The sequence below is a fragment of the Salvelinus fontinalis genome, chromosome 18 (assembly GCF_029448725.1).
Source record: "Salvelinus fontinalis isolate EN_2023a chromosome 18, ASM2944872v1, whole genome shotgun sequence".
Lineage (NCBI taxonomy): Eukaryota > Metazoa > Chordata > Actinopteri > Salmoniformes > Salmonidae > Salvelinus > Salvelinus fontinalis.
Window position 1 is genome coordinate 23917572 of NC_074682.1, and position 14914 is coordinate 23932485.

Genomic DNA, 14914 nt, shown 5'->3' on the forward strand with positions numbered 1-14914 from the left:
CTGTTTCCTGTCCGTGAGTTTACGTGTAGTTATGTAAGTTTATGTTCAGGTTTCGTTGACTTCGTTTTCTTGTTTTGTAAAGTTGAAAGTGTTTTGTTTTTCGTGTTGCCATCATCATCGTGTTAAATAAAAGGAGGGCTTATTTCCCTGAAGCTGCATTTTGGTCTGATGATCCTTCTCTCCTCTCCTCGTCTGAGGATGAGGAGAGCGACAGCCGTTACATCAGGCTAACCCTTTCTTTCCCAGGGACCCCCTCCCAGGTAAATCAGCGACCCAGGGACCCCCTCCCAGGTAAACCAGCGACCCAGGGACCCCCTCCCAGGTAAACCAGCGACCCAGGGACCCCCTCCCAGGTAAACCAGCGACCCAGGGACCCCCTCCCAGGTAAACCAGCGACCCAGGGACCCCCTCCCAGGTAAACCAGCGACCCAGGGACCCCCTCCCAGGTAAACCAGCGACCCAGGGACCCCCATCATATATTAGCAAAAAATAATAATTTCACTTGTTTTATCAGGTGAATGATATTGGTAAGGAGAAGTAATCAACATTTTTTAATGGGATTTGGTAGGTATAGTTCATTATTTTGACGTCCCAGCAATTATAATTGGAAGAGGAAGTGTAAACTCAAACGTAGCTTTTTAGCTAAAAAGGTAACTCGAAAAACATTTTTGCTAAGAGCAGCTGTTTAGCTGGTTAAACAAAGGTTAGCCATGTGTTGGCAAAAATGTATGTCCAAGTCAAGAAAGCTTACCATCAGCCAGCAACAGTTGCCACACTGGCACCCTATTCCCGGGTGTTTTTCCAAAGCATATGCCAGGTACTCCAGTGAGTGTAATTGGCTCCAATGAGTGCAATTTGCTCAATATTAGGAGTTGGCAAATAAAGTTGCCATCATTAGTAAGAAGATGTTTTCCTTTTTTCTACTGTAGGTATGTAATCGACTTTTAATTTTTATATTTCTGCGGACCCCCTGCATTACCTCAGTGGACCCCTTGGGAACCTCGGACCCCCGGTTGAATACCCCTGATGTAGTTATATATGGTTCTGTTGACATTTTTAAAATGTTCCAAATTATAAAGTGTCATTATACAATTTGATCAATAAATTATTCTGTTTCAGAATCTGTAACATCCTTAACACCTGATATTGATCAAATTCCATAATGACACTTTTTTATGATTTTGATTTTTTTTTTAAATGTCAACAGAAGCCAACAATACCCTTGATGTAGTTATGGCTTCTGTTGACATTTTAAAAACGTTCCAAATGATAAAAAGTGTCATTATAGAATTTGATGTCACCTGTTAAATGAACTTCAATCAGTATAGAATGGCTGAAAGGGAGAAGACAGGTTTAAAGATGGATTTTTAAGCCTTAAGACAATTTAGACATTGATTGTGTGTGTGTGCCATTTAGAGGGTGAATGGGCAAGACAAAAGATTGAAGTGTCTTTGAACGGGGTATGGTAGTATAGGTGCCAGGCGCACCAGTTTGAGTGTGTCAAGAACTGCAGCACTGCTGGGTTTTTAATGCTCAAAAGTTTCATGTGTTTATCAAGAATGGTCCACCACCCAAAGGGCATCCAGCCAACTTGACACAACTGTGGGAAGCATTGGAGTCAATATGCTTTTGACACCTTGTAGAGTCCATTCCACAACAAATTGAGGTTGTTTTGGGTGCAAAAGGGGATGCAACTCAATAGGAAAGTGTTCCTAATGTAACCTGAAAAATGCCCATCATTCACCTGCTATGGTGACAATGAACCAGAAAGGATGCTATATAGTTTGGAAGTATTGGAATTATGCCAAGACAGCATCTAAATATAATGGGAAACTTGATTAGCTTCTTTGGAGGTGTTTGCAGAAAGTTTGATTTTGCAGTGACATTTGCTGTATCTGACCGTTTCTGAAAGACAAACACAATTGCAAATTGTTGTGGACCTGTAAACAGACTGTTTAAACTTTCCCCCAAACCTAAATATGCTGCATTCTGAAACATTGTATACTCAGATTATTTTTTTACTTCATTAGGCCTACTTACAGTTGTAGCCTACACTCTTCAATGCAAAATATCAACTGACTGTTCCTGTTAAATTCGACTGTATGCTATAAACCGCGCTCCGTTTCGGATGCATAGACCAAAAACGTGAAATTTGCCTTTCTAATAGTCCCAAGGAAATTAGAGATGTACATGGTAATTTGTTTTATGGCTACTTCGGGAATACGAACTCATCATGGCCAGAAAATGTGAGCAATTTATTCTGCAATGGACATGATAGGTAGGCTGTATGTATTATGTTAATTAATTAAATATTGTCTACGAGAATTTGACATCAGATGTAGGCTAACAAACGGCAATGGAAAAGGTGAACCAACTGTTGTACTGTTAAAATGTGGATGGATCGCATAGAGCAAAATACTTGAAATAGCTTATCTATTTACTACTATGAAATGGGTCAAATTAAATGAGCGATGGGACGAATGGTAGCCTATCCTAATTTGTTGTAGGCCTGTAGGCTTTCTCGAGTATGAAACCATCACAGTCAGAAAAGGTGAGGATTTTTTAATGTAATGACCATGTAAGTGAAATTAATAATAATAGAATAACTAGAAATATTTCTAGTTATTTTAGAATGCAAAGATAAAATACATCGATTTTCGCTCTTCTCACTAATGGGAAATAATTGCATCTTATTATATTTAGCATCCAGTTTTTTTATATTTATGAATAAGAAATTCATCATGTATTCCCCATTTGCACAAGGCTATCAGGCTACTTTTGCCTTCTTGCAATGCAATATTTGAACCACTAGAAAATGTGCGTAGGCATGGTCTAAAGTTTGCGGGAGGATAAGAAGATTTTATAAATGCCAACATTTGCGTGAAAACTCGCGCAGGCATGTTTTAGGGCTTATTTTGTGCGTAGGCTACACAACGTTTATAAATGAGGCACCTGGACATTTTAGTCAAAAACCAGGTTGCCTCTTCCAGGAGGCTGAAACTTGGCCACAAGTGGATCTTCCATCAATACAATGACGCCAAGCACACAAACAAATCCACCTAAATATGGTTAATTGACCATAAAATCAACATTATGCAATGGCCATCTGTCTGCTAACATGAACCCCATTGAAAATCTGTGGTTTGAATTGAAGAGGGCAGTCTATAATCGCAGACTGAAGGATATCAAGGATCTGATCAGATTCTGTATGGAGGAATGGTCTAAGATTCCTCCCAATGTGTTCTCCAATCGCACGGAACAATCATAGAAAGTGCCCTTATCCTCGAAAGGGGAGGGTGCTCAAAGTAGAGCTGGGTGATATAGACAAAAATCCATGTTGCGATAAATTGTCTGAATTGATGCGATAACGAATAGAACGATAGAACATCAATGTGCACTATTTTTTTATTACCCTTTAAACTATGACTACTAGCTTGATTGTTGTAGATATAAATTGTCATAACAATCATCCATATTAGCAAACTTATTTAATTTAAAACTTAAAATGTAAAATATTTGTCACGACCGTCTTCTGGTGAAAGAGTGGACCAAGTCGCAGCGTGATATGAATACATCTTCCCTTTTATTTATAACGAAGATGAACACGAAACGAAACACTTTTTACAAACTATACAAAACAACAAACGACCGTGAAGCTACAAAACGAAAGTGCACACACAAGCTACTAACGTTTAGACATAGACAATTACCCACGAAAGCCTACTGTCTATGGCTGCCTTAAATATGGCTCCCAATCAGAGACAATGAATGACAGCTGTCTCTGATTGAGAACCATTCAGGCAACCATAGACTTGCCTAGACAACTATACTAAACCCAACCCTATACACTCAACAAAAGCCCCTATACAATACAACCACCCAAGATGAGACAAATACATACAAAACATCCCCCCTGTCACACCCTGACCTAACCAAAATATTACAGAAACAAAGAATACTAAGGCCAGGGTGTGACAATATTTCTCTAGTATAGGCTACTTATCGTAATTAACACCTCTACTTAATCACCCTCCCGGATCCGGGATCCTCCTCATCAGAAATGCTGACTAGCATAGCCTAGCCTAGCGCCACAGGGATATCATATAATATGATTTCATGAAATCACAAGTCCAATACAGCAAATGAAAGATAAACATCTTTTGAATCCAGCCAACATTTCCGATTTTTAAAATGTTTTACAGCGAAAACACAATATATTTATGTTAGCTCACCACAATAGCCAAACACACAACGCCATTTATTCACCGCAAAAGGTAGCTTTCGCAAAAAACAGCAAAAGATATAAAATTAATCACTAACCTTGAACAAATTCATCAGATGACAGTCTTATAACATCATGTTATACAATACAATTATGTTTTGTTCAAAAATGTGCATATTTAGAGCTACAAATCCTGATTATACATTGTGAATACGTAGCATCGATTCACCAGAATCTCCAGAGATATTTTGGACACTCACCTAAGCTGACCAAAGAACTCATCAAAAACTTTACATAAAAATACTTGTTGTATGGCAAATGAAAGATACACTGGTTCTTAATGCAACCGCTGTGTTAGATTATTAAAAATAACTTTACCATAACATACAGCTTGCGTTATTGCAAGACAGCGCTCACCAAAACGGCAGAGAATAGGACTCAACATTTTACACAGAAATAACATCATAAATGTTTTCTTACTTTTGTTGAGCTTCCATCAGAATGTTGTACAAGGAGTCCTTGGTCCAGAATAATCATTGTTTGGTTTTAGAATGTACATTTCTTCTGTCGAATTCACGCCACAATGCTAGCCAATGTTACTAACATTCCCACCCTCTCTTGGCGCAAAGAACGGAAAACTCCAAAAGTCCCAATAAACGTTGAATAAACTGATGAAACCCGGTTGAAAAAACCTACTTTATGATGTTTTTCTAATATGTATCAAATAAAATCAGAGCCGGAAATATTTGCCGTGTAAACCGAACGCTTTTCAGAAGGCTATGTCGAGGTCCTTCTTGGAAAACTGAAAAAAAATGGCTGACCTGCCACTCCAAAAGCTCTTGTTCGACCTCAGATCAAGCTAGACACCCCATTCCACCTTCCACTGCCTGTTGACATCTAGTGTAAGGCGTATGAAGTGCATGTATATCGATAAATATAAGCCAGTTGAATAGGCAGGCCCTGACACAGAGCCCCATTTTCAGAATTTTCACTTCCTGTCTGGAAGTTTGCTGCCAAATGAGTTCTGTTTTACTCACAGATATAATTCAAACAGTTTTAGAAACTTGAGAGTGTTTTCTATCCAATAGTAATAATAATATGCATATTGTATGATCTAGAATAGAGTACGAGGCCATTTAAATTGGGCACGATTGTTTCCAAAGTGAAAACAGCGCCCCCCTTTTGACAAAAAAGGAAACATTTAATTAAAAGAAACACTTGAGTGAGTGAGGGATACAAAGTATATTGAAAGCAGGTGCTTCCACACAGGTGTGGTTCCTGAGTTAATTAAGCAATTGAAACATCCCATCATGCTTAGGGTCATGTATAAAAATGCCCAGTTGCCCATTATTTTGCCTACCATGTCAGACGAAGAGATCCCTGACTTTGAAAGAGGGGTCTCAAAGGAGCATAAGGGTTTAAAGTGTGTGGGTGTGTGTGTCAGTCATCAGATCTCAACCCAATTGAACACTTATGGGAGATTCTGGAGCAGCGCCTGAGACAGTGTTTTCCACCACCATCAACAAAACACCAAATTATGGAATTTCTTGTGGAAGAACGTCACATCCCCCCCAATGGAGTTCCAGGCACTTGTGGAATATATGCCAATACAATGCCTATTAAGACACTTTATGTTGGTGTTTCCTTTATTTCGTCAGTAACCTCTACCTGCTGCCATTGTCTAGAAAGTAATGGCCTGGAACTAATTGTTTTATTGTAGCAGAAGGGGCCCTCATATCCATTCACATGAGCAGGCTATATCTGAAGAAAAGAACACAGTTGTAACTTGCAACCTGTTACAAACCATTTGTGGAAAAAGCTACCATTTCAGACATCCATTTCATTGAAACGATACATTGGCTTTTCAAATGAGACCCCCACTCACTCGGTGGCGATAAGCCATTGCGCACGTATGTTCAACATCTGCATGTGGTAGGCTAAACCAGTAAGGATCGACCTCCAAGCGCCACTTTCTACGGGATGTATGGCTGCATCTCTTTTGGAAGGTGTGGGACTGACTCTGCTCCTCACTCTGTTTGAAGTGTAACCGTGATGCGTGTGTTCATTTTTTCTCTCCAGTAAATTGGCTACTGGTTTTGCTTTCGCTAAAACATGTGTCAATGTCGCTACATTTCTACGGATTAATGCATACGCAAAATATTGATACGTTCAACACAACGTGAATATGGATTTTATCTTTGTTTCAATACTTTTTATATTTATCGACGCGATTTACGCAGTGTCCCGCTATGGAAATCTCCAACCATACATGTACGTTTTTTTATAAGCTGTCGTTGTTTTGACTTACATTGTTTTTGCATGATAATACATTTTACAGTCACAGTAACCTAAATTATAAAACTTCTGGTAAAATTTTACTTGTTACTACTGCTGCTATTTATTTGAGCTTGACATATAACCAAAATCCAATATCTTTTGACATATTAAACAATTTATGATTATTTTACAACTTTCATTAGTTGAAATTTGAGATTTGAATATTAATTTATCAATTCATATATATTTCAATATTTCATGTTTGCATTGAAAGGAGAAACATTGTGTCCATACCTGGGTGTGCATAGTTAAAATACACAGAGAACAACCAGTCAACTCTAAGGCTGTATTTTGTACATTTCTCAGAAAGGAATGCACCTTGAACTATGACAGTGTTGTCATAAGAATACTCTAGTGTCTCTCTCAACATGCACTGTAATGGTATACCTTTACATAATTACACATGATCTCAGGGCGGATTAATGATGCAGCATACGTGAGACGCCTCTACATTTCCCTATAATGGAGAGCATGCCAGAGTAACAGGTGAAATAAGTCAGAGATGAGGGGATTATGATAAGTCTGACTTCATGAAAAGGATGATATAAATCTCAGAGATGTTCAATTGTTCAGCTGTAATGACCCTGTCATTGCCTTATAGTGAGGAATAATGAGTATTCTTAGAGGGCCTGTAAGACCATTACCGTGAGACCATTACCGTGAGACCATTACCGTGAGACCATTACCGTGAGACCATTACCGTAAGTCCATTGCCAGTCTCGGGCTAGTAGATCCAGTATTAGCATCACCAACTGAAGGTTTTTACAGACACATCAGGCATACACATTATTCCAGTGATGAGACACGTCTGGACAAGGAATTACAGAGCTGCTCCTAAATTATTAGACATACTGCACTTTCTGCTGCTAGAGAGGTACTGAAACACTGCTTAATGTTGAGACGGTTTTAGATACTTTACAATGCAGGGAATATGTTGCGATGGGATCTATGGCACTGACGGCACCTGGTTTATAAATCTAAAAACATAGACAGCCAAATCAGTTTGTATGACCATGTATTCTGCTCTTCTTTGGTCAATATTTTGACATACTGTAGTATCAGGTACTGTCTTAGTGAATGTTGAATGATTGAATTCTTGCTGCAGGCAGTGTCTTGTGCTGCCATGCTTAGCGATATAAACAGTAATGTGTGAGGAATTCCCTGTAAGTATTAGCAGACAGCGTGGGCACTCTGTCATTTTTTTTACTTTAAGTAATCCCCACAAGGGTGTTGCACTACACGGTACAGTAGGGTCGGGACAATACCAATGTTGCGATAGAGGTTAGTAACGTGGCAAGGAAACAAACATGAAGCGTGTGTAATTTCTTTAGGAAAACATGTTAAAAACAAACATCATTATTCTTTTCATCCAGAGTCACATTTGATTTATTTCCCCATGCTATAGGACACAATATTTTACATACAGCAGGTTTTTAAAGGACCAAAGAGATTGGTCTGCTTCATGTTTTCATTTTTGCCATGGAAAAAAATATTGCGATTCTGGTATCGTCCCGGCCCTACAGTACAGAATAAGCCCTTAGGAATCCTTGTCCATTTATCTTCAATGGTTCATGCTTCATAACAACCTCTTACATTTTTCCCCCTCACTTTAAAAATAGCTTGATTTGTTCCATATATTTTTGCCGCTACCCTCTTTCAGGCCCAATGTGTGTGCAGAGCGGGAAGTGATGCTGGTTGCCCAAAGGCAGCCCTGTGTGCAGGCCTTCACACGCATGGTCAAGATCTGGAAGCAAGGCTGCCTAGGACGGAACTGGTGCATGGGATACGAGAGAAGGTGAGTCCTGCTCTTAATTCAGGCATCCATCCATGCCTCTATCCATCCATTCCTCCATTAAATCAAATAGCACTTTATTCATCACATGCTTTGTAAACAACATGTGAGGAGTAACAGTGAAATGTTACTTACGGCCATTCCCAACAATGCAGAAAGTAATAGAAAAGTAAAACACGTAATAATAACAGATACCCAATGAGTAACGATATATACAGCATATACAGTAGGTTATATACAGTAGGTACCAGTACCGAGCTGATGTGCAGGGGTACGAGGTAATAGAGGTAGATAAAGTATGTACGTGACAGATAGTAAACTATCAGCAGCATATGTGATGAGTCAAAAAAAGTTAGTGCAAAAAGTGTCAATGCAGGTAGTCCGGGTGGCTATTTGGTTAACTATTTAACTTGGTGCATTGGTACCGCTTGCCATGTGGTAGCAGAGAAAACAGTTTATGACTTGGGTGGCTGGAGTCTTTGAAAATGTTTAGGGCCTTCCTCTGACACTGCCTGGTATAGAGGTCCTGGTGTACTCGGCTGTCCACATTACCCTCTGTAGCGCCTTGTGGTCAGATGCCAAGCGGTGATGCAGCCAGTCAAGATGCTCTCAATGGTGCAGCTGTAGAATTCTTTTGAGGATCTTAGGATCCATGCAAAAACATGTCAGACTCCTGAGGGGGATTAAGCCTTGTCGTGCACTCCTCATGACTGTGTTGGTTTGTTTTAATAAAAAATGACATCAAATAGCTTAACAATGAGAAAAATGTAGTCGGCTTGAGGATAAATTCAGCCACTATTTATTGTTGAACTCAGTGAGTTTTCTGGCTAATGGCTTACACAAATGGTCTGCAATATTCAAGGTAAATTAAATCCAGCTTGAGAGACTCCTCTGGTCTCCTGAAGAGCTCCTTGCTGCTTCTTTCTCTCTCTGTGTCTTTTTTGTCCCACACTGTCACGTTCCTGACCTGTTTTCTGTTGTTTGGTATGTGTTTAATTGGTTAGGGCGTGAGTTTTGGGTGGGTAGTCTATGTTATGTGTTTTTTATGTTGGGTTAATGGGTTGCCTGGTATGGCTCTCAATTAGAGGCAGGTGTCTGGCGTTTCCTCTAATTGAGAGTCATATTAAGGTAGGTTGTTTCACATTGTTTGTTGTGGGTGGTTGTCTTCCGTGTCAGTACATGTTACCACACGGGACTGTTTTGGCTTGTCTGTTCCTGTTCGTGTGTTCTTCGTTTCATGTAAGTTCGTAAGTTTAGGTCTGTTTAGTTCGTTTTGTTATTTTGTATTTCTAAAGTGTTATTTCGTGTTTCGTCGTTTTTGTCTAATAAATCATTATGTCCACATACCTCGCTGCGTGTTGGTCTGATCCATGCTCCTCCTCATCCGAGGAGGAGGAAGATGACGACGATCGTTACACACACAATGAAATCGGGGAGGGAAGTCACACATGATATCTCAGACAGCACTGCCCCGATTTTGACAAAACTTGGGTGAATGATGCGTCTTGCCATGGAGATCCAGCATTTCCAAAATTACGCTGATTGGCCCAAGGCGGAAGCTGTAGTAATTAACAGAAATGTGTTAGTCACACGCGATATCTCAATTGGCCCAAGAGTGGGCGCTGCATCATTCGTGGGGGACAACATGTTTACTGTTGCCTTGTTCCCTTTATTTATTTTGTATATATTTTATTTATATTTTAACATTTTTATTCGATTTTTTTATATAAAAATAAAATAAATTATCAGTTTTTCGTGATATCCAATTGGTAGTTACAGTCTTGTCCCAACGCTGCAACTCCCCTATGGACTCGGGAGAGGCGAAGGTTGAGAGCCATTGAGAGCTTGCTTAACCCAAAAGCCAGCCGCACCAATGTGTTGGAGAAACACCGTCCAACTGGTAACTAAAGTCAACTTGCAGGCGCCCGGTCCGCCACAAGGAGTCACAAGCGCACGATGGGACAAGGAAATCCTGGCCGGCCAAACCCTCCCCTAACCCGGACAACGCTGGGCCAATTGTGCACTGCCTCATGGGTCTCCCGGTCACGGCCGGCTGTGGCACAGCCTGAAATCGAACCCAGGGCTGTAGTGATGCCTCAAGCACTGTGATGCAGTGCCTTAGAACGCTGTACCAATCGAGAGGCCCTCAGACAGTCTTTCTTGAGACATTGTGCATTATATGTCCATTGCGCTGCAAACAATTTAACCTTAGTCTTGAATGATGCATGCCAAGTTATACCAGAGATAAGAGACTGTTGATATTGCAACCACACAACACAAACACTGTTTCACCAGTATGAACGAAATCACAAACTGCTTTTTTTGTTAAAGCACTCAAGAGCTGTTGTCAACTAAATATGATCATCTGTTTGCATCTGCCAATTTATTGGCTGTCCAGGATCCAGACGACTTATCGCTTCCTATACAGTTAATCTCTTTCTGTAACATGTTGAGCCGGCAATTAAGGAGGATGAGATGCTCAATTAAAGATGTTGCAGAACTGCTGTATTTGAAGCACCACTGCCGTCTGCCCAGTTTCGCTGATATTGCCAAGGCAATCAAGCTGTTTTTACCATCCCTGTAACTGTCGCTCCTGCAAGGAGATTGTTTTCTAAACTAAAACTCATAAAGAACTACCTAGTAATCATTAGGCTCTGTCTGATATGCGTTTTTGAACACCTGAGTAAGTTCCACTCATTGCACTGGCACCATTGTAGCCTTGACCACGGCATTTGTTCACCAATTCCCCCTTACTTTCAATCAGTTTAAGTTTTTGTTTTTCAAGGCTTGAGGCACTTTTTCAGTCACATTCCTGAAGCCCAAGAACAAAAACACTTAACTTCCTAATTCATATGGAAATTAAAAAGGTTTATGAATGACTTAGTGGTGGATTACTGTCAATGATTTATTAAATTAAAAAAATGGACATCTATGACAGGTTCAAGGGCCATCAGAACTCGCCTTGCGGGGGTGTCCGGTACGCCAGTGGATCTTCTATGTAGAAAAGAACATTGATGTTGTTCTTTTTCCCCTAGTCTATTTAGTGCCTGGTCTTATCCACTCTGTTTTAAGGAATCCTGATCGGCTTGTGGACATTGTAGAGGGAAGCAGAAGACACATACGTGTCCTTGGAGTCTTATCTTTCAGTGATGGGGTTATAATATTTTGTAGCTTAAACAGTTCAAAAGATAAAGCCACATTTGTAGGAAGAAAACAGGGTCGCGACCCCTAGTTTGGGAAACACTGGTCTATTGCATGTATTACCTATGGATAATTCTGTGTTGTGCATTTTTTTTTGTCTTAACAGTAATCATGTCAAAGCTGTTTAAACAGAGTGCTTCATCCTCATCCCCCTAAATATCTGGCAAAATCTCTCTCCTCTGGCTCCTCTCCTCTTCCCTCTTTTTTGTTCTGTAATACAGTAGCCCTCTCATATAGTGCTAAGTGGAAGATGTAGCCCAGCTCTCCAGGAGGGTAAGCTAAGAATAGAATATGTTTCTAAACACTTGTGATGTGGATGCTACCATGATTATGGATAGTCCTGAATGAATCGGAAAAAATAATGATGATTGAGAAAGTTACAGATGCACCAATATCATACCCCCAAGATATGATAACTTCTCAACTTTACAATAATAGTGGAGGTTAGTATTTTTTGAAGGCTATGATATTTGTCGGTCTAACTTTCTCCCTCGTCATTATTCACGATTCATTCAGGACTATCTGTAATCATGGTAGCATCCATATTACTGTAGACGTGTTCAGAAACATATGCTATTCTTATTTACAATAAAAGTGACTCCAAAATGACAATGCATTGTATACCATTCATTTCTATTGGACACAAAATAATCTGAAACACAACCAAAACAAACAGCAAATGCATCCAACAAGTTTGTAGATACACAAGCTTGATGTAATCATTGCGTGCTAGGAATATGGAACCAAATACTAAACTTTTGACTACTTTAATACACATGGAGGGGGGGACTATGGTTCACCCAATATGGATGTAAATACCCTCAAATTAAAGCTGACAGTCTCCCCTTTATCCTCGTAGTCATTGTATCATTTCACATCCAAAGTGCTGGAGTACAGAGCCAAAACAACAACAAATGTGTCAATGTCCCAATACTTTTGGAGCTCACTGTACCTACTGTATTTAGCCGAGGCATCTCCAGAGGCCAGGGACATACCTGTGAGGGAGAGTCCTGCGGCTAACCCCTGACTCTGTCTCTGTGACTCACGGCTCACTCTCTGGGGAGTTTTTTCAAAGTGCCGTTTAGGCTTTCTTCATATATTTACGGCGTTACAAAGACGCAGGCAGCTTTGAAGGCAGTCAAAGCTTCAATTACACACCGTAAACAAAACGTTTTTCCACAACGCTTAATGACCGTGGAGCCATGAGAGGGCTTCTAAACTACAGGGTTAGACACCCTACTCTGAAGTTCAGTCTGCTAGTCTCACGCTTTGAAAGGGGTTACTTAAAAGACTGGGAAAATGTTTGCTGATTATTATACTTTGTGACTTTGTGACCACAAACACACACCTTGACATTGTGCCATAAATCAGGACCTCAAATTATTTTATAGAATCAACAGACCTTAATCTAGTGTACTAGCTTTGTATTATCTGATTTGTATTTATTAATAATGTCATGTCTCCCTTGATAACAGGACAGCGTATTACACAGCATACAGACAAGTCTACAGACAAGACTACCAGACGGTTTACAAGTGCTGTCCTGGATGGTCTCAACTCAACGGAGAGGCTGGCTGCTTGTATCGTAAGTCTTTCTCTTTTCTTCTATTGCTTCATATTACTGGGGTTTCCAGTGTTAAAGTATCACAACCACCTAATGTTTCAAATCAGCTTTTTGTTATCAGCATACAGAATATGTTTATTAGTACAGTACAAATGTAATCTTTCTTGGGAGAATGCTCGCTTACACAGGAGTCAAGGTTATACTCGATAGGCACGTGAGAGGATAGAATGGTGCCTCAAACTCATCTCTCACCCTGGGTCAGGAGCCGCGGTAGTTGGGATAGCATTCAGGGAGAGGTTGTAAGGTCAAGAGGTACTTAGGCCATCCACTGACTGCACTGTGCAGCTGTTATGAGTCAATGTCAGGCCTTCCTCAGTGCAACAGTGTGACGTTCACAACCAACCGGACACTGGGCGAAAGCTCCAATGTGTTGAATCATGTTGAAAGCTTATAACCAACTGTTGACATTTTTGTTAAACGAGGTTTGCATTGCAATGTCTCGTTTTACATTCTACCAAAGACGACAATGAACTTACAGACATGTTAAAGTGTTGAGTGACCAGCAGACCTAATGCCCTATGCATCTGGCTCAACTACACTTGGCTCGACAGGGCTCCTTGCGTCCTGAGATGGTGTGGGTTTCTGCTACCAGAGAGCGAGGGCATGGCTGGACAGGTGCTCCTCATTGTTCAGTTGGTTTTGCCAATTCCAATGTGCTAACTGCTTCCTGGTGCTGTTGTGGCTCCACAGTTGAATCTTGGCTCACGCTCACATAGTCATGCACCATATTCCCAGTCAGCGGACTCAGAGGTGTGGTAGTAACTGGTGGTAAAGGTTGGAGGCTTGCACCATGGACCCGAGTAAGAACTGGCTCCTGTGTCACAAATAGAGTTGCACATTTTGGGAATTATTTAGAGGTGGAAACTTTCCGTGGGACTTAACGGGAATATATGGGAATTAACAGGAATATATGCAAATTAATTTTAATACCATGTAAATGTAGATGTTTTTTGCATTGGATATATTTACCATATCATATGGAGACAGAAACATGAACCTTTTACCTTATCATAAGTAGACATAATTCAAAATGATTAAATCCTTCCAATAGAAAAATTAATAAAAATAAAGTTTCAAATTGAACTGTAATTAAATTAGTTGACTCTTCACATGGGATGATTTCACTGAACAACAAAAGAAAGGGAATATTGAATGATCCCCAATGATCCATTACATCTCCCCAAAACGTTTTCAACATACATCTGTAAAATGATAGTTTAGACACTAAAGCTTTGGTTGTCCTCCTCTCAGGCTTCCATATCTTCTCCCTGGACCTCCTCAATGTCCACCTCTTGAACATCAGACTCTGAGGCCTCATCTTCACTGTCACTTTCCAACCTTGTTGCGGATGGCTCGTTGTCAGGCTCAAAAAGCCTCAAATTTGCCTGGATGGCCACCAATTTTCAACCCTTGTATTGGTCAGCTTGTTGCGTGCTTTGTGTTCCCAAACAATGACCAGTTGCGCTCTGAGGCGGCTGATGTTGGTGGAATTTGGAGGATGATGGAGGCAACAGGGGAAAGAGCCTCAGATCCACAAAGTCCCTTCCACCAGGTGGCTGATGAGATATGTTTGCACGACTGCCATATTGGTATCTCCATCCCAAAGCTCTTGCTTGGAAGTGTACTTCGCCAGACTGCCAAGAAACTTGCCCTCATCCAGGCCAAGGTGGCGAGACACGGTAGTGATGACACCATAGCCCTTGTTGATCTCTGCACAAGACAGGATGCTGTTGGACCC

At 40.5% G+C, this 14914-nt stretch overlaps 1 protein-coding gene across 1 annotated transcript in view; it reads left to right on the forward strand.

Annotated features, from left to right (window-relative positions):
- The first annotated feature begins 6392 nt into the window (after positions 1 to 6392).
- LOC129815184 (multiple epidermal growth factor-like domains protein 6) overlaps positions 6393 to 14914 on the forward strand; it is an 89018-nt gene continuing 80496 nt past the window's right edge. The window contains exons 1-3 of the mRNA XM_055868678.1: positions 6393 to 6493; positions 8220 to 8354; positions 13028 to 13137. Coding sequence (XP_055724653.1) covers positions 6408 to 6493; positions 8220 to 8354; positions 13028 to 13137 — 331 coding nt within the window. The 5' untranslated portion in view covers positions 6393 to 6407. The remainder of the gene's footprint in view (positions 6494 to 8219; positions 8355 to 13027; positions 13138 to 14914) is intronic.